A 21,327-nucleotide genomic window follows, 5' to 3' on the forward strand; every position below is an offset into this window, starting at 1 on the left:
TCCTGTTGATATTTGTTGTCATTATTATTACTTTTTGTTGTTTTCAATGCAAGCATGTCTATATAGTTATTATACAGTTTTGTATTAATTTTACTTTTATTTATTTTAGTCATCAAGTTAAACTAGATGAAACTAGCTTAAAATTATTTTACAAATTTAAATGTTATATTTTAAGTAAAAAAAATAATTGTTTTTAGTTTTAGTTAATATATAACAGTGGTTCATATTCAGTTTATATTTGGTTCATATATGATATAGTTAGTCTGCTGTGCATTGGATTCTTCAGTCGCAAAGACATATTCCTCATTCAGCTGCTTCTGAATCCTCTTTCAAAAACTAAAAAATATGTCTGCGTTTTGAGCAATTAATCCAAAACTCAAGAACACATCCAGTTTGTTTGGCCTCTTATATAAATAAATGCAAATGAAATGTGTGCATGTTTTGTCCAGCTGTACCTTGCAGGCCGTACTGGAAGACGTTGCTGTAAATGTCCAGCATCTTGCAGCCGGGCTGAAAGGAGCCTCCGTTGGGGTAGAAGTCCACGTGAGCGACGCTCTGCTTTATTCCCACTCCTGGCATGATGCTGGAGCCGGTGAAGGTGTGGACAGCGTCCACGAACTGAGCGTCATCCGGAGACAGTCTGTCAAACGCCGGCAGACCCTCGAAGTGTGGCCCGGCCGGATCCAGACCTTCAGCAAACACACAAACACTTCATGTGCTTCGTCCAAACCCAATGATCTGGACTCTGGAAGAATGCAGGCATCTCTCTACCTATCTGAGTCATTTCAATTCCTCTTCATTTGTATAATTAAAACCTCCCAGCTTTCCTCCATGTCTCCACTCTGCGGTGTTGTGTGCACCTGTTGTTTATGAGTTTTTTAATACCAGAACAAATAATGGGATGGTTTTTGCCACATTGACTTAGCCACTTACACTTCATGTAGTAACTTCTGTTGTGATTGGTCGCACGCACAGCAACAGATTCAACACATCCACAATGATTCAGGCTTAACAGATATAATGATACAATAATACATAATGATGCTTCTGTTTGGCACACTGTAATTGAGTTTGTTTATCTGTTATGTGACACACTATGTTTCATTTGAAGCACTCTTTAGGGTCATAATGTTCTGTAATTGTATTAATAATGTATTTTTACATAAATTGGTTTTTATTCCAAAAAATATTTTAAATTATGGAATTTTGAATGGGTTTATAGAGACATAAATATGACAAAATGCTCTGATTTAGAATGATTTGTGTAAATCTGAATTATAGTGTGATTTAACAAATCTAATTCCCATCAGCTGAGGTCATATAATTGGACTTCAAACATTCAGCTGTGTATTGTGATGAATTCTGAAGGTAATGCTTTTCTAGCATGGGTGTGCTTGTGGCTCTGATGTTTATGGTTCATGTTCGTCTGAGACAGAGTAACAGTCGCTGAGATAAATATCCAGATCTGTTCAATCCTGTCTGATCACGTGCATGGCTTCATCTTACCGGTAATACGGCCCACTTTCCTCAGCCCTCTGAAATGACTTCCAGCGAATCCGGCCACATGCGCTCCCAGACTGTAGCCGATCAGATGGACGTCATTCATGGAGAGCTCAGCCACTTCCTGTCGAGGGAGGAAGTATCATCAGGTTCAATCTTAGGTAAAAATATCACAGCCTTTCAGAGTCGCACTGCACTCATTTATAATGTACTCGTTTTTAACATTATTAAAAGTACACACTGACTGGAATACACTTGCTGGTTTGCCATTTAAACGCACATTTTTTGCTTTAATTTATTTTCAATAAATCTAAACCTACTGCTGTTTTCAGTATGGATATAAAAGTCACACAATTTGATATTCAAACTCACATTTGACACTTTTAACTTTGAATAAGACATGGCAGATAATCAGTACCTGAGATTATCATTTCCACAGACTGTTTGCTGTTGTTCCGGCGACTGGTTAGGACAAAAAGATTAACATGGAAAAGATCTCGATATCGCGTATTGTTAGGACATGGTGTTTTACATTGTTATTTATACATTGTTCACAGAGAATTTGTATTCTGAAACGTTTTAGTTGTATGTTCACCTAAAGTTTCTTAAATATAGCTTCTTGTTTCATAATGTTGGGAAAACATTCTAAAGTAACTTTCCAATGTTCTCAAAATGATACAATGGAATGTTCGCTTGACATTCTAAACATTTTTATTTAGCCTTGTTCAGCCACTTTTGACTGAAGAATTAATATATATATATATATATATATATATATATATATATATATATATATATATATATATATATATATATATATTTTTTTTTTTTTTTTTTTACCTCATCAGAATGGTCCGAAACCTGGTAAAAAGGTTTTGGCATTCCCAATGTATAAAAAACACATTGACATGATTCAAAAACTTTGGATGGTCCTGAAACTAATTTGTCACACTGAATTGTTTGCAGTCAAAAATGGGAGCTAAATTTAGTGAAAACTTTGAATCTGAAAAACTAATTTTTTGAGATGTCAACCTCAAATTTTGAACACAACTTGTTTAGATATATGCCTTTGATTTCCATACATGTTACTGTAATATTAAATTAGTAGCTACATGTAATATTATTTTCATAATAATGAACATTATTTGTCTTTTTTTTAGCTTTTTAGCTTTTTCCATAATGCAATAGCAGAATATATAAATTAGAATAGAATAATATATATTGGAGCTTGACCTTGTCCCAGGTTTACCCAACTATGATGACTTCCCCTTCAGAGAACCCCAGAAATAAGGTTTGTTCTGGATTTGGTTTAACAAATGTTTCCGCTGAAGTCCCTCATTACCTCCAGCCATTTGAGCAGCGCGGCCACGTCCCGCCCCACCTGTCTGCTATTCTTGGCTGCGACTGGATACGGCTGAAGTGCCAGCTTCCTCCAATCACTGATGAACACATTGACCCGCTCGAGCCGGAGCTTCAGTGCAGAAGCCAGATTGAAGATCCAGGGCTCCATGCGTCCATTCATCTGAGAGCAGGAAAGCTGACGTCACTTACACTCAATCATGCAGCAAAACAAAGCCAACACTAAGTGTTTGTCCATTTCCTCCGTCTGGAGGAACTTCCTGTCTGCTCTACATGTTTATTGACTCATGAACTGAGTTGTAAAGCAGCGATATACACTGTCTAACAGGAAGTAAACACAGATATGATCCCGTTTTGCTTGAGAAACAGCTCTGTGAGCATTAAACAGATTGGTTTCTATAGTAGGAACCTTCATAAAAGTGCTGGTCTCACTGAGCTCTGATTTTCTGCAGGCTTTATGAAGGTAGATTTATGTTTATTGAAGACATTTTCTAAAACAATAGAGATGGAAAATCAAATGGAACACTATATAAATCTGAGTCGACTTAATGAGTTGTATTAGCATAAGAATTCAACTTCTAACTAATTTCCTTTAGATTTAAAGCATTTTATGAAAACATCTTAAGTCTTGAATTTCTCTGTTCCCAAATGCTAGAATACTGGAATATCTTCTACTGTTTCTTCTGATCACACTGCATTACAAATATGCAAATATCTGCCCGAGGAATCAGAAACAGGAACTTCATTCCCTACTGACAGATATTTAGGGCCCAAGCCCTAAGGGCCCTATTGCTCTTCTGAGGATTATTCTTGTTATTTGTGCTAATCTTGTTCTTGTAAATGTTTCTGGGTTTTAGGATTCTTAGATATTTGTATTCTAAAACAAGACTAAAACTGACAAAGATATTCATTCTATGCAGTGCATGCAAAATGGAATGACGTAACTTTATAAATTTAAGAGTTTATGCTCTCAACTGAGATCTTAATTTGTGGAGGGGTGAATTGAGACTTCTTAAGAGCCACATGTTGTTTCTCTCACCGTCCAGCCGTGTATAATCAGCACCAGTGGGTCACTGTGGTTGTAAGCACATCTGTGGAGAGTTTCTGACCGGAACGGGACCACGGCGCAAGTCTCCTCAAACACACTGCCCTCATGATACAGATGGAAGCTGGACTTTAGCACCGTCTTTACTGGAGGAGTCTCTGCTAAAATTAAACCCAGATGTGTAATTTCAGAGTACGAAGCCCCATCCCGTCACACTGTCCTGCGGCTTTCAGGACTTTCTGTGGCAAACGTTCAAAGAGCTTCTCTGAGAACATGCAATTAGAGAGTGAAGTTTGCTGTGTCAGTCTAAAATACGAGCTCCATGGCATGCTTTAACCGGCTGGTGGATCAGGACGCATGCTCTTACCTGTAAAGTTAGTATCTCCTCTGACAGACGCTGTGACAGCACTCATGAGGAGTAAAGCTCTAAGGACTCTCATGATATTCTGCAGGGTTCAGGAGTTTCTGCTGTGGATCTGCTCTTCTGCTCCTCGAGGACGAGAGTCTGACTGAAGAGAGAGAGAGAGAGAGCGGGGCGGAGCCTGAAAGACTCTCTGCTCCGATTGGCTGCTGGCTTCAGCACAGTTTGAAGAGGGAAAGTACAGTGGTTTAACTGGAATGATAAAACTACCACTAAAACATTCTGCAGTTTTACTTGATCTCCATTAGTTGGACAAATACTTCTCCTGTATGAGATCTCCTTCAGAAGAATGACGTCTCAGATGTTAGTCTCAATAGCTCTTTTCACTCTGATCAGGTTCAGGATGAGTGTCTGATTCATTGTTTTATTGGAAATAGATCATATCTGTCAACTGAGCTCAAGCCAACACTTGTTCCAAACAGAGACTTCCAGTAAGCTGAAAGTGAAAGCAACATTTAATATGTATCACACTTATTAAAGTCATCTGAAACTGAACAAGAAATTGTACTCCTAAAAAAAAAAAAAGAGCATTTTAGGATTTTACCAAAAAGATTACTAAAAGTAACACTAACCATAACTGTCATACACCGCTTTAAATCAAACACATTTGTCCTTCTTGGTTGGTTTTACTAAACTAGCAGTACAGCTGTACACCATGTAGACCTGTGTAATCTGGACTAGTCATGTGTCGTGTCTACAGTGTTTGTTTTTATTAAAAGGATCCCCATTAGCTACAGCCATGCTGCAGCTAATCTTCCTGGGGTCCTGAAAAATATATACATAAACAAAAGGAAAAATAAATCATTAAAAAATACAACAAATAAATGGAAAAGATAAATACACATACACATATACACATACATATATATACACATATCAAAGTACATATGTACCCTCATACGGGCATGAAATATACACACATATAAAAACACATTCGTACACATACGCCTATATATATATATACAGTATTGTTCAAAATAATAGCAGTACAATGTGACTAACCAGAATAATCAAGGTTTTTAGTATATTTTTTATTGCTACGTGGCAAACAAGTTACCAGTAGGTTCAGTAGATTGTCAGAAAACAAACAAGACCCAGCATTCATGATATGCACGCTCTTAAGGCTGTGCAATTGGGCAATTAGTTGAAAGGGGTGTGTTCAAAAAAATAGCAGTGTCTACCTTTGACTGTACAAACTCAAAACTATTTTGTACAAACATTTTTTTTTCTGGGATTTAGCAATCCTGTGAATCACTAAACTAATATTTAGTTGTATGACCACAGTTTTTTAAAACTGCTTGACATCTGTGTGGCATGGAGTCAACCAACTTGTGGCACCTCTCATCTGTTATTCCACTCCATGATTCTTTAACAACATTCCACAATTCATTCACATTTCTTGGTTTTGCTTCAGAAACAGCATTTTTGATATCACCCCACAAGTTCTCAATTGGATTAAGGTCTGGAGATTGGGCTGGCCACTCCATAACATTAATTTTGTTGGTTTGGAACCAAGACTTTGCCCGTTTACTAGTGTGTTTTGGGTCATTGTCTTGTTGAAACAACCATTTCAAGGGCATGTCCTCTTCAGCATAGGGCAACATGACCTCTTCAAGTATTTTAACATATGCAAACTGATCCATGATCCCTGGTATGCGATAAATAGGCCCAACACCATAGTAGGAGAAACATGCCCATATCATGATGCTTGCACCTCCATGCTTCACTGTCTTCACTGTGTACTGTGGCTTGAATTCAGAGTTTGGGGGTCGTCTCACAAACTGCCTGTGGCCCTTGGACCCAAAAAGAACAATTTTACTCTCATCAGTCCACAAAATGTTCCTCCATTTCTCTTTAGGCCAGTTGATGTGTTCTTTGGCAAATTGTAACCTCTTCTGCACATGCCTTTTTTTTAACAGAGGGACTTTGCGGGGGATTCTTGAAAATAGATTAGCTTCACACAGACGTCTTCTAACTGTCACAGTACTTACAGGTAACTCCAGACTGTCTTTGATCATCCTGGAGGTGATCATTGGCTGAGCCTTTGCCATTCTGGTTATTCTTCTATCGATTTTGATGGTTGTCTTCCGTTTTCTTCCATGTCTCTCTGGTTTTGCTCTCCATTTTAAGGCATTGGAGATCATTTTAGCTGAACAGCCTATCATTTTTGCACCTCTTTATAGGTTTTCCCCTCTCTAATCAACTTTTTAATCAAAGTACGCTGTTCTTCTGAACAATGTCTTGAACGACCCATTTTCCTCAGCTTTCAAATGCATGTTCAACAAGTGTTGGCTTCATCCTTAAATAGGGGCCACCTGATTCACACACGTTTCTTCACAAAATTGATGACCTCAGTGATTGAATGCCACACTGCTATTTTTTTGAACACACCCCTTTCAACTAATTCAACTAATTGCCCAACTGCACATCCTTAAGAGCGTGCATATCATGAATGCTGGGTCTCATTTGTTTTCTGAGAATCTACTGAACCTACTGGTAACTTGTTTGCCACGTAGCAATAAAAAAATATACGAAAAACCTTGATTATTCTGGTTAGTCACATTGTACTGCTATTATTTTGAACAATACTGTATATATATATATATACCTACACATGTTCACACACGAAAATAAATAAATCTAAACAGATGTATTATTTTTATAGATCCTGTTTTACATATCATTTAAATTTATTGACATTGTTAGTAAGTATAATATGCATTGGTAGTTTATTCCATTCCTTCATACCTCTGAACATAACAGTGTTTTTTATGGCATTTGTTCTTGCTATGGGTCAGGTGAAGTTGCCTTTAGTTGCATGTCTGGTGCTATACTGATGATTGTCTACACTAAAAAAAAGATACTTAAACAAAACAGAAGGCAATTTTGAAATGGAAATGTTTCTTATGAAAATTAACAGTGAATACAACAGTCTATCTTTGACCAACAACCAGTTAAGATCTTTGTGCATTAATATAATATTTCTCCTATAGCTGCACCTAAGTGCTACACGAGCAGCTGATTTGATTCAATCTACTACATATTGTAATTCTATATTTAAAACAGTTTTTAGTTCCATTTGTGTACTTGCTGATGTATATATAGTTGAATCATCAGCGTACATGACAATTTTAGCCTTATGTAAAGTGTATGGTAAATCATTCGTAAAAATATTAAATAATAATGGACCCAGACAACTGCCTTGGGGTACGCCACATGTGATTTTTCTGATACCTGAGAGACTGCCATTAAAAAACACTGTCTGTGTTCTGTTTGACAAATAACTGTACATCCATTTGATTGCTGACTGCTCAAAACCATAACAACATAATTTTGTTAATAACAGTTTGTGATCTATGATGTCAAAGGCAGCAGAAAAATCAAAAAATACAGCACCAATAATATTTCTCTTTTCAGTCTCTCTAAGCCAATCATCAGACATGTGAGTCAGAGCAGTGGCAGTGGAGTGACTTTTTCTGTATGCATGCTGAAAATCTGTTAATAAATCATTTGTATAAAAATAGTTGTTAATTTGGTCATATACTATAGATTCCATTATTTTAGATAATACAGGTAATATACTTATCGTGCGACTGTTGGGACCAGAGAAAGGCAATTTCTTATCTTTGGGCGGAGGAACTATTTTAACCTGCTTCCAAGCACGTGGGCAGGTACAGCAGATAAAACTGAGGTTAATGATGTGGGTTAGAACGGGGGCAACAGAGTCAGCAGCTAGTTTAAGAAGCCTGCTGTCAAGCAGTCAGTGTATGTGTTAAATGACCTAGAAATAAAAAGACTAAAATAAAAATAAAAACTGAAGTTAACTGGAAAACTAAAACAAAATCATTGACAATAAGCTATACAATAATTAAAAAGACAAACAAACTGAATTAAAAAAGCCAAATCGACCTGTAATAACATAACATGACAATTTCTTCAGTGTTTATGGAGAGGATTGTCTTCATCTGTTGTTCACGCTCAGGAGACAGCAGCAGATCTGTCCAGACATGAACAGAACATACACATTCAAACATCTGTTTGTAAGCAAAACAAATCTGCTAAAAAAGTTCAGCAAAAGTTCAGTTTATTTCAGCAAAAAACACAAATATACAGTTGAAGTCGCAGGATTTCATCATTACAAAAGATCTACTTTTTATGAAAGACTTTCAAAAACAAGTCAATAAAAGAAGCATGATCTACAAACACATGAACACAAATATCACAGACAATATATAAATGACAACAAGGTTAAATAAAACTTACATTTAAAAACTCAGCAATGGTGATCTAGTGGAAAATCTTTCATAGACAAATGCAAATCTTTGCCATGAACAATTACGTGCTCAGACAAGGCCGTTTCATGATCAGTGTTATCAGTGCGCCTCTGTTTGGTGATTCTTAACCTGAACAGAGTTCCTAACAGGACCTTGATGCATTTCCATCACTTTAAAGTTATAAAAGCCATTGAATTGAGTGCTTTGGGAAATATTAACCATCAGCAAAATACATTCTAATGTTATGTGCAATGGGGGATTATGGGAAAGAGGGGTTTACAGATTTTAAGCTTGTATTTAGTTAAAAAACATGAATAATTTAATGAAAACCCATACATTGTCTGAGCTGTGAAGGTGGATGGAGGTCTACTGGTGTCACTGATGTGTTTACTCATGTAAACAGCATCTGAAAATGAGTTTACTGGCTTTATTTCATGACAGGAATTCTACTGATCTCAGGTGTCTAGCTCATGTTGATCATCTCGTATTTGTCTTTCAGGCTGCTGTCCTCGTCTTCCTCCTCATCCTCTTCTTCCTCAGGTTCTTCGTGAGGTTTGTCATTGTGGTTGGTGTGATGAAGCTCGATTAACAGGAAGTAGATCACAGCACCAGCGATGCCCCCTACCAACGGCCCAGCGACAGGTATCCACCACCAGTAATCTGCAGTGCTGCATAACACACACACACACACACCAATGTATCACCAAATTAACACAATATTTCGCTGAACCATCATAATATATCACCAAATCATCATAATTTAACACTGAATCATTACAATATATCATCAGAATATAATCACAGAAACATCATTATATGTCATCAAATCATCATATCACATAGAGCTGCTCAATTATGGCAGAAATCATTATAAGAATTATTTTGGTCAGTATTGTAATCATGAATATTTAAAACTATGAGTGGGCCACATAAACAAAACTTTATACAAGTAATTTATTTAAAGATATATCAAATATATATTTTCTGTATATTTTCTACATTTTAGAAACCAGAATTTTTTTAACTATTTTCAATTCCACAGCAGAATACTAGGGTAACTCATATTAGTAAAGACTAAAGTCCATAAAAATTATTTGAAATATTTAAACTGTCAGTAATACAATAATAAGAAAAAAGCAAAGGACAAATATAATAGAAAAAAAGATACAAATAGTCATCATAATATATCATCAAATTATCACAATGTCACCAAAATGTCATAAAATGTCACTAAACTGTCATAACATACCACTGAATTATCAACAGCATAATGTTTTACTGAATCATAGTAGTATCAGAATAATCATAATATATCACTGAATCATAATGTATCACCAAATTATCACAATATATCAGCAAATCATCATCTATCACCAAATCATCACAATGTATCACCAAATCATCATACCATATAGCTGAGTCATCACAATAGGCTTTAAGATGGTTTATAATCTAAATGTTAGAGTCTAAATGTTACGACTTTGTCTATTGAAACTGAGAATCACCTCAATTAATACCAGTAAAGTATGGAGTTCTGCAAGGATCTGTCTTAGGCCCTCTGCTATTTTCAATATACATGCTGCCCCTTGGTAATATTAGAAAAGATTGGATTAGTTTCCATTGTTATGCTGATGATATATTAAATATATATTTAAAAAATACCAGATGAAACATCTAAATTACCTACAATAACTACATTATGTAAAATAAATCTGGATAAGATATTATACCTTATTAGACCCAAAAAAACAGTACACATAATATCTTAGACTACAGTTTGCATTAGACTACAGTTCATGCATTCATGACATCTAGACTCAACTATTTGGGAAGTAGTGGCCTAATGGTTAGAGGGTTGGCCTCCCAATCGAAGGGTTGTGAGTTCTAGTCTCAGGCCGGACGGAATTGTGGGTGGGGGGAGTGCATGAACAGCTATCTCTCCACCTTCAATACCACGACTTAGGTGTCCTTGAGCAAGACATCGAACCCCCAACTGCTCCCCGGGCGCCGCAGCATAAATGATGACCACTGCTCCGGGTGTGTGCTCACAGTGTGTGTGTGTGTGTGTTCACTGCTCTGTGTGTGTGCATTTCGGATGGGTTAAATGCAGAGCACGAATTCTGAGTATGGGTCACCATACTTGGCTGAATGTCACTTCACTTTTTCACTTTTGTAATGCACTGCTAAGTCGTTTTCCTACATCTTTAATAAACAAGCTACAAGTAGTCAAAAATTCAGCGGCTAGAGTCCTTACCAGGGCTCTCATTTATATACTTTTCATACACACAAAATAGGCATTTGAAATTGTGTATGCAATTTTGTACGCACATATCATGATTTTTAAAATATCTGGGGTAAATATTCACGCATCTTACGGACGTGTGCACATTCTTTTTCCTGGCTTGAGAAAAGTAATGAAGTAAGGAACGATTTTAAAATCTGCTTTCATTTCAATATACACAGTGCTTAATTTGTAAATTGCGAGGTCCCGGAACAAAGCGGGGGTAACGGATCCAGCATGTGATTACAGGAGGGAGAGGTAACGGAACACCCACGCAACAGCTGGATCAGTTTAAGTGATTAAGGTCGTGTAAGGTCGTGAATAACATGGAAATGCCATGCTATTTTAAAACAACAATTTCCAGGACTAAAAATGATTTGAAAAAGTTGTGGAATTTTATTTTTCAAATCTCTGTGTAATAAAGTTATATTTAATCAGGTCCTAAATTTCTGGGTGTAGCTATATCGCATGGTTTTAATAATTCTCGCAGCTTTCAAGTTTATAATGAGGGAAATTCCTGCATTTATTCAACATAGATTTGAATAATAAAATAAATCAACACAAACTATTGGATTAAATCAGTCATTCGAACCCAGTCTTCGAATCCACGAACTCTCTCAGAGCGCGTTTCTCATCAGCACATCTTGTCTGTACTAAAGCGACCTGCTGCGCGCTGCAATACAAGACTCACATTTCGTTTGGGACAGCTGACAGAACTGTCACTGACAGAACTGTCGTTCGGGTATCCAGTGAAACGCAGGATCCAGAGCGATCCAGTTGCAGTATGTCTTTATTAGGGATAATCCAAATCGTAATCAAAACAAGCCAGGGTCAAAACCAGAAACAATCCAAATGAACAAACAAGGATGGGACAGGAAGGGAACAGGAATGGAAAGAGTAACAGGAACTCAGAATGCGAGGACTCGGGAGATGAGAAGACTGGGTACAGCAGGAGACGGAAGGAAAGACTCCATGCAGACAACAGGAAAAGACTGGTAAATATAGGGAGGCTAATGACTAATAAGTGAAGGCACCTGGTGCAATTAGTAGGAGTGCCATTACTGTGATGAAGGGACAAGGCTAGTGGGAATTGTAATGCCTACAGTGAGGTGCCTAAGGGGAAGTGAGCCCACTAGTGGACACCCAGGTAAACAGAGACCAGACAGCGTGACAAAAACCTACTTCTCCCGTCTTCAAGCACACACAAACAATAGCCTTAACAGACAATGTTTGAGTAAAGAAAATGCTGTACTATTCAAACAGTTATTTGTTTACCCTTGCTTTGCTGATATATGGAGATATGTTCAATCTGAATGAAGGCGCATGAATTGACGAAGTTTCGCGGGAGCTTGAGGATCAAATGGGATTACGAAGTATTACAAGCTCATTTAAATACTTATCATTGGTTAAATATTTCTAAAACCCTGTGATTTTAAATAGTAATATTGGATCATTTTTCACAGCACATATTTGGCTATTCTCCGTCTGCCATACGAAAACGCCACCCCTGGAGGAGGGGGATCCGCCAAACTGAGGTGCCGGATCGGATTTCGGAGGTGCCGGATCCGGCTTGTTCCGGGACAAATTAAGCCCTGAATATACACATTTATATTAAATATTCCACCCTCATTCATGGAGATAAGCACTGAAAATACATTAAGTCATTAGGCAGAAGTTAAAAAAAAATTATATGAATTTAGACATATTTAGCGGATGTTCTTGAACACATTTTTTGTGGCATGCTGTTTTAATGACAGTGTGGAGTGCTATAGATGCACAATAATTCATCTTTAAACTAAACTTTAAATCAAAGCTGTACTGAGGTGTTGATGTCGTAAAAAGTAATCTCTAGAACATTATGAAAAATACTACTATATTTGAAGGATACAAAGAAAATTGTAGTGCGAATGTTTTCTTTTTAAAATAGGCTACTTTGTCAGTGACGAGCTGAGTCAGACAATTCTATTTACATGTATTATTTGGCCACTGGAAAGCACTATATTCAAAACAAAACGAACTATATTCAAAAATATTTATCTGAGAGCTATTTAAAGAGTTTTGTTTTTAGGGATTTAGATTTTTAGATATTTATGCTAAAACATAACAAGGATACTGGAAGATTTTTAGCAATGAAAATTATGTATGACACAAATAGCATTTATAGTCCTGATCTCATATTTCCTTAATGTATCTTAAAACAATGTTAAATATGGTGTCAAGTGGATGGGAATATGCATAGAAATTATATGCAGATGAGGTTATGCATAGTAAAACAAGGCGTTGTAAGCTCCATACATAGTGATTTCAGGGAGGAATCGAGGTGGAGAAGCACGTATGCACAATCTTCACCTTACTGGGATTTATAAAGGTTTTTTTGTCCAGATACTGGTGTACACATGGTTTTATAAATCTGAAAACTTTTTTTGCGTATGCAAAATCTAACTTTTGTGCATACGTAAAGTTTTTGGATGAAATCTATGGAAAGTTTTATAAATGAGACCCCAGGTCAAGAAAATATGATCATATTACCCCAATTTTACAGTCTCTGCACTGGCTGCCTATTAGGTTCCAGTAACAGTTACAAATTTCATTACTATCCCTATAAGGCCCTAAATGGTTTAGCTCCTCGTACCTAACTATCCTTCTACCACGCTACAACCCATCACGCACCCTAAGGTCACAAAACGCTGGACTTTTGGTCGTTCCTAGGATAGCAAAGTCCACTAAAGGAGGTAGAGCTTTCTCACATTTGGCTCCCAAACTCTGGAATAGCCTTCCTGATAATGTTCGGGGTTCAAACACACGCTCTCTGTTTAAATATTGGAATACATAAGATTAATGAATGTTCAGAATATTTTTTAATGAGTAATGAATTAACTAATGTTAACTAATGAAGCCCTAATGTAAGTGTGAACGAACAATAAAGAATCAAAACACTTTCAGAAAATATCTAGGGCATGTTGTAGTCCAGATTAACATGAAAAAAAATGAAAATAAATAGCATATTAAGTCTAAATATTTATGTATTTGGTCGCTGTAATGAACACTATAGCAAATCCACAAATCTGAATGGCTATTTTAAATTATTTAATTATTATGAATTATTATATTTAAAAAATTAGCACAGCTGGTTTATTTATGGGGTTTCCAGAGTAAAGGCTGCATTTTCTGAAGTTTAGCGCCATCTGTTGTCAGAGGGTGAATGTATTTTCATTCAGCGTGTCTGTCACGTGTTCCCTCTTTTCTTATTTTGCCTGTTTGTTTACATAAGAGCAGCATACAGAAGTGTTGTGCCTTTTGACCAGTTGAAGGGAATAGTATTCTTAAAATACATTCCAAATTCTGAATAATCTGTAATAAATTATTATACACAGTATTTAGAAGTGCCCACGATAGCAATATTGTGCATATTCATTACCGTGATATATCTGATTCATTACCTGAACACACTCGATCCGGAACTCCTGATCACACACACCTGATCACACTCGCACCTGAACACACTCGCACCTGATCACACTCGCACCTGAACACAATCGCACCTGAACACACTCACACCTAATCACACTCACACCTGATCACACTCGCACCTGAACACACTCGCACCTGAACATACTCATACCTGATGACACTCGCACCTGATCACACTCGCACCTGAACATACTCATACCTGATCACACTCGCACCTGAACACACTCGCACCTGAACATACTCACACCTGATCACACTCGCACCTGAACACACTCGCACCTGAACACACTCGCACCTGAACATACTCATACCTGATGACACTCGCACCTGATCACACTCGCACCTGAACATACTCATACCTGATCACACTCGCACCTGAACACACTCGCACCTGAACATACTCACACCTGATCACACTCGCACCTGAACACACTCGCACCTGAACACACTCGCACCTGAACACACTCGCACCTGAACATACTCATACCTGATGACACTCGCACCTGATCACACTCGCACCTGAACATACTCATACCTGATCACACTCGCACCTGAACACACTCGCACCTGAACATACTCACACCTGATCACACTCGCACCTGAACACACTCGCACCTGAACACACTCGCACCTGAACACACTCGCACCTGAACACACTCGCACCTGAACATACTCACACCTGATCACACTCGCACCTGAACACACTCGCACCTGAACACACTCGCACCTGAACATACTCATACCTGATGACACTCGCACCTGATCACACTCGCACCTGAACATACTCATACCTGATCACACTCGCACCTGAACACACTCGCACCTGAACATACTCACACCTGATCACACTCGCACCTGAACACACTCGCACCTGAACACACTCGCACCTGAACATACTCATACCTGATGACACTCGCACCTGAACACATTCGCACCTGAACACATTCGCACCTGATCATACTCACACCTGATCACACTCGCACCTGAACACACTCACACCTAATCACACTCACACCTGATCACACTCACACCTAATCACTCTCGCACCTGAACACCAGGTAACTCATACCTGAACACCTCCATTCCCCATCCGGCAGCAGCAGTAAAGAGGCGAGGGCCCAGGTCTCTGGCGGGGTTCAGAGGGTAACCACAGTTCAGCCCCATAGAAACACTGATGCCCAGCAGGATTAGACCCACAGCCAGTGGCTCCACGCCTCGAGGAGCACCGATGTTCCTGCCGTCCACAACCGCTAGAATACACAGGACCAGCATTCCTGTCCCCACCACCTGATGGACAGACAGAGATCAGTAATCAGCGTTCACTAACCTAACCTAGTCTCAGCCTCAGACGTCATGCCAACGAACCCCTGGATCAACATCTTATACATATGGCACACAAAAATGGAAAACCCTACAGTAGTTTCAAAACAACATCAGACTGTTTAGATTATACAGGATTTCCAGGATTTAACGTCTGCCTGGAAACAAAAATGCTGTGATGCCAAACCCTTCATGAAAGAAGAAAGCCATCTTTAGCCATCAGTCTGAAGGTCTGTCTACGTGAGTCTAAACCTAACCTGACCTAAACCTGAACTTCAGCTGAGCTCGTCATTCCTCTAGACTCCTGGGATATTTAGGAAATAATTGAAAGTAGAATGTTGTTCTGATTTCTATTATTATTATTATTCAGATCCACCATGCATATGCAAAATATTTAGACCTAAATTTAAGATGTATTTGAATTGTATATAAAATTTCCATGCAACATAAAAATGAAATTAATATTATGCATATTCGTCAGACATACATCAATGAAAATGGTCAGATTTCTGCACTCCAAAAGTCATGGTACAGTTCATATTTAATTATTTTAATTGATTAGCAAGCTTTTTTTTTTTTATACATTTAGCAAATATATATTTTATTTATGTATGCTTAACATTAAGATGTCAGTTTGTTCATGTTAAAACTTTATAATGAAAATTTTATATGCAATTCAAATACATTAATCTTAAATTTAGGCATCAGTTGTTTATTGAGCAATCCAAAGCATGACATTTTTTCATTAGGAACAGAAGGAGGTGAATTAATTCATGGGTTCACATCTGAATTGGGGTGTTTCTGCTTGGAAATGTTCAGTCGATCGATGTGCATTAGTCAAGTGGCATCAGTCATGGGCTGTTTCAGTGTTTTCCGTTCAGTGATGCACACACAGACTGACCTGATCCACGAAACCGCCCAGGACTGTCAGGTGTCTGCCTGGGTATGAGGCAAAGATGTGTCCTGTGGCGTTAATTCCTGTGACTGACAGGATCCCATTGGTGAAGTCCATGAAGGCATCTGAACACACATACACAAACCTTAATCACAAGCCTCGAGTATGCAGGAAACCTCTGGATTCTTCAAACTCACCGTAATACAATCCAAAGACTGCAGCCGCTCCCACAAATGCACCCAACATCTGCGCCATCACGTAGATGGGAAACTTCCAGATCTTCAGCTTCCCCAGGATGACCATGGCCAGAGATACGGCAGGGTTCAGGTGACCACCTGCGGACAGATATTTCCAGTCAAAATATATTTTAAGAGTTTAGCTCCAAACCAATCAAACACACCTGAAACAGCTAATCAAGCTCTTACTAGGCATACTAGAACCCTCTATACAGTCTCGATGACACCTGCCCTCCAGGACTGAGTTTGAGCACCTTGTTTAAGCCGTGAAGCTCAGTGAAACACGGTATATTTTTAAAACCAAAACCAACCTTTCAACCTTCATATACCAAAATATATTTCAAAATGTATTTCAGTGGCAAGAAAACACATTTCCAGTCTTATAGACATTAAAGTTTTTCTTTAAATGTGACATAGTCAAGTCAACTCACCTTTATTTGTATAGCACTTTTAACATTACAGATTGTGTAAAAGCAGCTTTACAGTATTAAATTAAATGAAAATTAGAAATGCTGCTATGAAACTAGCTGAAAGAAATAAAAAAAATTTTCATTTGAATTCAGTTAAAATTTTATTTGAGCAAGAAGGAGAGTGATGGGGTGCTCCAGATGACCTGGCCTCCACAGTCACCGGACCTGAACCCAATCCAGATGGTTTAGGGGTGAGCTGGACCGCAGACAGAAGGCAAAAGGACCAACAAGTGCTAAGCATCTCTCGGGGAACTCCTTCAAGACTGTTGAAGACCATTTCAGGTGACTACCTCTTGAAGCTCATCAAGAGAAAGCCAAGAGTGTGCAAAGCAGTAATCAAAGCTAAAGGTGGCTACTTTGAAGAACCTACAATATGACATATTTTCAGTTGTTTCACACTGTTTTGTTATTTATATAATTCCACATGTGTTAATTCATAGTTTTGATGCCTTCAGTGTGAATCTACAATTTTCATAGTCATGAAAATAAAGAAAACTCTTTGAATGAGAAGGTGTGTCCAAACTCTTGGTCTGTACTGTATACATATATATATATACATACACCCAGATAGCACACGTATGTCTGCAAGATGTCTGTTAAAGATCTCTTGATCTGGAAAGCATCTGCTGTCTACAAACGTCCGACAGACGTCTTTCAGATGTCAGTTTTGCATACATTCCAAATCATAAACATCTTATAGACATCTAACAGACATCTAAAAGGAAACGTCCTATAGACGTATTGCAGATGAGCAAACACTCACAAAAAATAAGTCTTGCAGATGCAAATACACACGTCAAATAGACGTCTCCGAGATGTACGTGTGCTATCAGGGCATAAACATTTCTTGTATGTGTTTTTTGTATTACATTTTTCAAAAGTGTTTTTATGAGTCTAACTTGCAAACGCCAGACCACTGACTCATCAGACCTGCTTTCCTTCAGTCTGCGTTCTTCTGACTATTTTGTAATAAGTAAAGAATCCACTTTGGGGAAATGTATAAAGTAAAAGTATACATTTTAATTAGGAAATGTAGTGGAGTAAAGCCGTTCACACCAAGAACGATAACTATGAAGATAATGATATTAGCGTCCACACCAGCGAAAGAAATCGTCTGTTTATTTCTGAGCGCAGGTGTGTCTGCTGCGTTAAATACTTAAATACTCATTACAGCAGGATTGATTCTGATTCGCTCTCAATGTTTTTATTGTTCATCAGAAAAAAAATCTTTCTGAAAGTGATTCCAATGACATTGTTTCTCTATGCCTTTATCGTTATAGCTGTAGTGTGGACTCTGCTATTCTTTAATATTGAGAACAATTTTTAGAACTATATCTTTATCGTTATCTTTATTGTTATCGTGCTTGGTGTGAACGGGCCTTAAAAGTAAAAGTTGTCTGAAATATAAATTCACGAGTTCACCCTTACATCTAATCTGAAGGCAAATACTAGGCATATTTTGGCGTGCTGCCCTGGGGGAGGGGTCCGGGCCCGGAGCACAGCCCGAACCCAAATAACTCCCCCATCCCCAATTTGGGATAAATAGATTAGAAGTGAGGAGTTGGGGTGGAGGAGGGATGCCGAAAAAACTGTCGTGGGACAGGAGGTAGGAAGACTGGATATATATATACGCTTGTGTGCTATTTAAGATGATTAGCTAAACAAGATGCACCTGTGCCAAACTGGATGATTATCTGATCGTGCTTCTCCCGAACTTTGTTAATAAAACCACATAACTCAAGTAAAGTACAGATACTCCCAAAACACACACACACTCTCTCGCTCTCTCTCTCTCACAAACACACACACGCACACTCACACTCTCAATCTCACACACACACACACACGCACACACACACACTCTCTCTCTCTCACACGCACACTCACACACACACACACGCGCGCACACACACACACACACACACACACACACACACACACACACACACGCACACTCACACACTCAATCTCACACACACACACATACACACGAACACACACTCTCTCTTACACACACGCACACACACACTCTCTCTCTCACACACACGCACACACACACACACGCACACACACACACTCTCTCTCTCACACACACACGCACACTCACACACTCAATCTCACACACACACACACATACACACAAACACACACTCTCTCTCTCACACACACACACACACACACACATAGAGAGAGATCAATGGATCTGTCCTGATGCTCCAGGCTCTCTATGACCTCAGAAAGCAGGCGAGAGCAGTGTTTGATCAAACTAATGTCATTCAGAGACAGACGGATGAGGAAACATCTCAGATCATCTGAGAGAAGAAGACTTCATCCAGAAACCCAGACAGACCCGAACCCCAGCAAACTCCAGGACCAGCTGTGGATTGAGTTTATCGATCAGTTCTGGGAAGAGCAGTGATCTGGATCCGGCTCACGTGTGTGTGATGCTTATATAATGTGTGTGTTTACCAGAGACACCGCCGGACACATAGACACCCATCATGAGTCCAGTGCTGAAGCCAATGTGGACGGTCAGTGGTTCCCCGAGAGTGTTTCTGCTCAACACCGTCTGAGCCACCGAGCCACAGCCGAACAGCTGACACACACACACACACACACACACACAGAGCAATGAGCAATCACTGATCAACAGTACATCTGCACAATAACACAGAGAATAAATCATTATAAACATTTATAACAGAAACTCTGTTTGTGGTCTGATGAAGGGAAATATAAAATCAAGCAAAGAGACCTGAAGGAATAAATTAAACAGAACTCAATATGTCATATTTTCTTAATGAGCTGTTTTAGAAACACTTCAGATGTTGAACACACAACTTGCAACCCATTTCCATTTTAATGCAAGAAGGTAAATGTACCAATGAATCTTGAAACTAAGCTTATGTATCTTGATTTAAGGATGTTTAGATATTTGTATTGGAAAACAAGACAGAAATACAGAGGAAATATTTATTTTTTGCAGTTCATGCAACATGTATTGCCTTCCATTACTTTCTGAATTTAAGGTTTTCTGCTCTGATGTAACCTGAGGAACGGCTGTGGTCTGAACTGAATATGAAGGACTGTAAGGATGCAGAAACTCACCACCAGCACAAAGGTCCCGAGGAACTCGGCCAGGAACTCTTTGAAGACGCTGTGTTTGATGACGCAGTGCTGCTTCATGATGCTGCGAGTGTGTGCTGGGACTGGACTGAACACACACCAGACGCTCCGCTGCATTAATGCTGTGATGGATCGATCGCCTCGCTACAGTCTCTCACTAACATCAGCTCTGACACGTGCCACTCACAAACTGCTGGAAAAGCTCAAAGATTATTACAAAAAAGCAGCATGAAACACACTGAATCAAAGTGAAATTTTGAATTAGAAAAAACTAAATTGTATTTCCTTTATACTCCAATAATCTCAGTTTTATTTACTACTTTGAAATGTGTTTTACAGTGTACATTTAACCACAACCACAAACATCACCTGTTTTATTTTTGGGGTTAAAACAGAAAAAGAAATGTGTCATGGCATTATTACTGTGGTTTCGGAACGCATATCACGGTGTTACTACCATAGTATTCTTGGAAGCTACTTGATGTACCATATTAATAATTATTTCAGATATACACTACTTTTTTGGAATAAGATTTAAAAAAAAATGTTATGAAAAACTAAATTGATCAAAAGTGACAGTATACAGGTCCTTCTCAAAAAATTAGCATATTGTGATAAAGTTCATTCTTTTCCATAATGTAATGATAAAAATAAAACTTTCATATATTTTACATTCATTGCACACCAACTGAAATATTTCAGGTCTTTTATTGTTTTAATACTGATGATTTTGGCATACAGCTCATGAAAACCCAAAATTCCTATCTCAAAACATTAGCATATCATGAAAAGGTTCTCTAAACAAGCTATTAACCTAATCATCTGAATCAACTAATTAATTAAACACCTGCAAAAGATTCCTGAGGCTTTTAAAAATCCCAGCCTGGTTCATTACTCAAAACCGCAATCATGGGTAAGACTGCCGACCT

General features: G+C 38.2%; 2 protein-coding genes across 2 annotated transcripts; both read right to left on the reverse strand.

The window, feature by feature from the left end:
* Nucleotides 1–307: 307 nt before the first annotated feature.
* On the reverse strand, nucleotides 308–4,507 carry LOC113042801 (hepatic triacylglycerol lipase-like). Its single transcript, XM_026201802.1, has 6 exons — nucleotides 4,272–4,507; nucleotides 3,899–4,065; nucleotides 2,843–3,022; nucleotides 1,507–1,624; nucleotides 456–689; nucleotides 308–336 (listed from the first exon to the last, which is right to left on the reverse strand). Exons 1-6 carry the CDS (start codon nucleotides 4,342–4,344, stop codon nucleotides 308–310), a joined length of 801 nt encoding a protein of 266 aa, XP_026057587.1. The 5' UTR covers nucleotides 4,345–4,507.
* A 3,906-nt stretch (nucleotides 4,508–8,413) lies between these two features.
* LOC113043858 (aquaporin-9-like) lies at nucleotides 8,414–20,469 on the reverse strand. Its single transcript, XM_026203439.1, has 6 exons — nucleotides 20,381–20,469; nucleotides 19,742–19,868; nucleotides 16,764–16,901; nucleotides 16,573–16,691; nucleotides 15,421–15,638; nucleotides 8,414–9,267 (listed from the first exon to the last, which is right to left on the reverse strand). Exons 1-6 carry the CDS (start codon nucleotides 20,456–20,458, stop codon nucleotides 9,063–9,065), a joined length of 885 nt encoding a protein of 294 aa, XP_026059224.1. The 5' UTR covers nucleotides 20,459–20,469; the 3' UTR covers nucleotides 8,414–9,062.
* Between the last annotated feature and the right edge of the window lie 858 nt (nucleotides 20,470–21,327).

Source organism: Carassius auratus, chromosome 25, assembly GCF_003368295.1.
Source record: "Carassius auratus strain Wakin chromosome 25, ASM336829v1, whole genome shotgun sequence".
NCBI lineage: Eukaryota > Metazoa > Chordata > Actinopteri > Cypriniformes > Cyprinidae > Carassius > Carassius auratus.

Excerpts from the sequence above, each read along its gene's own strand:
- LOC113042801 (XM_026201802.1), bottom strand. The coding sequence starts at position 4,344 with ATGAGAGTCCTTAGAGCTTTACTCCTCATGAGTGCTGTCACAGCGTCT. Across the intron at positions 3,023-3,898 it reads TGATTATACACGGCTGGACG|ATGAATGGACGCATGGAGCC; the intron begins GTGAGAGAAACA and ends TCCTGCTCTCAG. Across the intron at positions 337-455 it reads CTTCCAGTACGGCCTGCAAG|TTTTTGAAAGAGGATTCAGA; the intron begins GTACAGCTGGAC and ends CATATTTTTTAG.
- LOC113043858 (XM_026203439.1), bottom strand. The coding sequence starts at position 20,458 with ATGAAGCAGCACTGCGTCATCAAACACAGCGTCTTCAAAGAGTTCCTG. Across the intron at positions 16,692-16,763 it reads AGTCTTTGGATTGTATTACG|ATGCCTTCATGGACTTCACC; the intron begins GTGAGTTTGAAG and ends ATGTGTGTTCAG. Across the intron at positions 9,268-15,420 it reads TGGGGAATGGAGGTGTTCAG|CACTGCAGATTACTGGTGGT; the intron begins GTATGAGTTACC and ends TGTGTTATGCAG.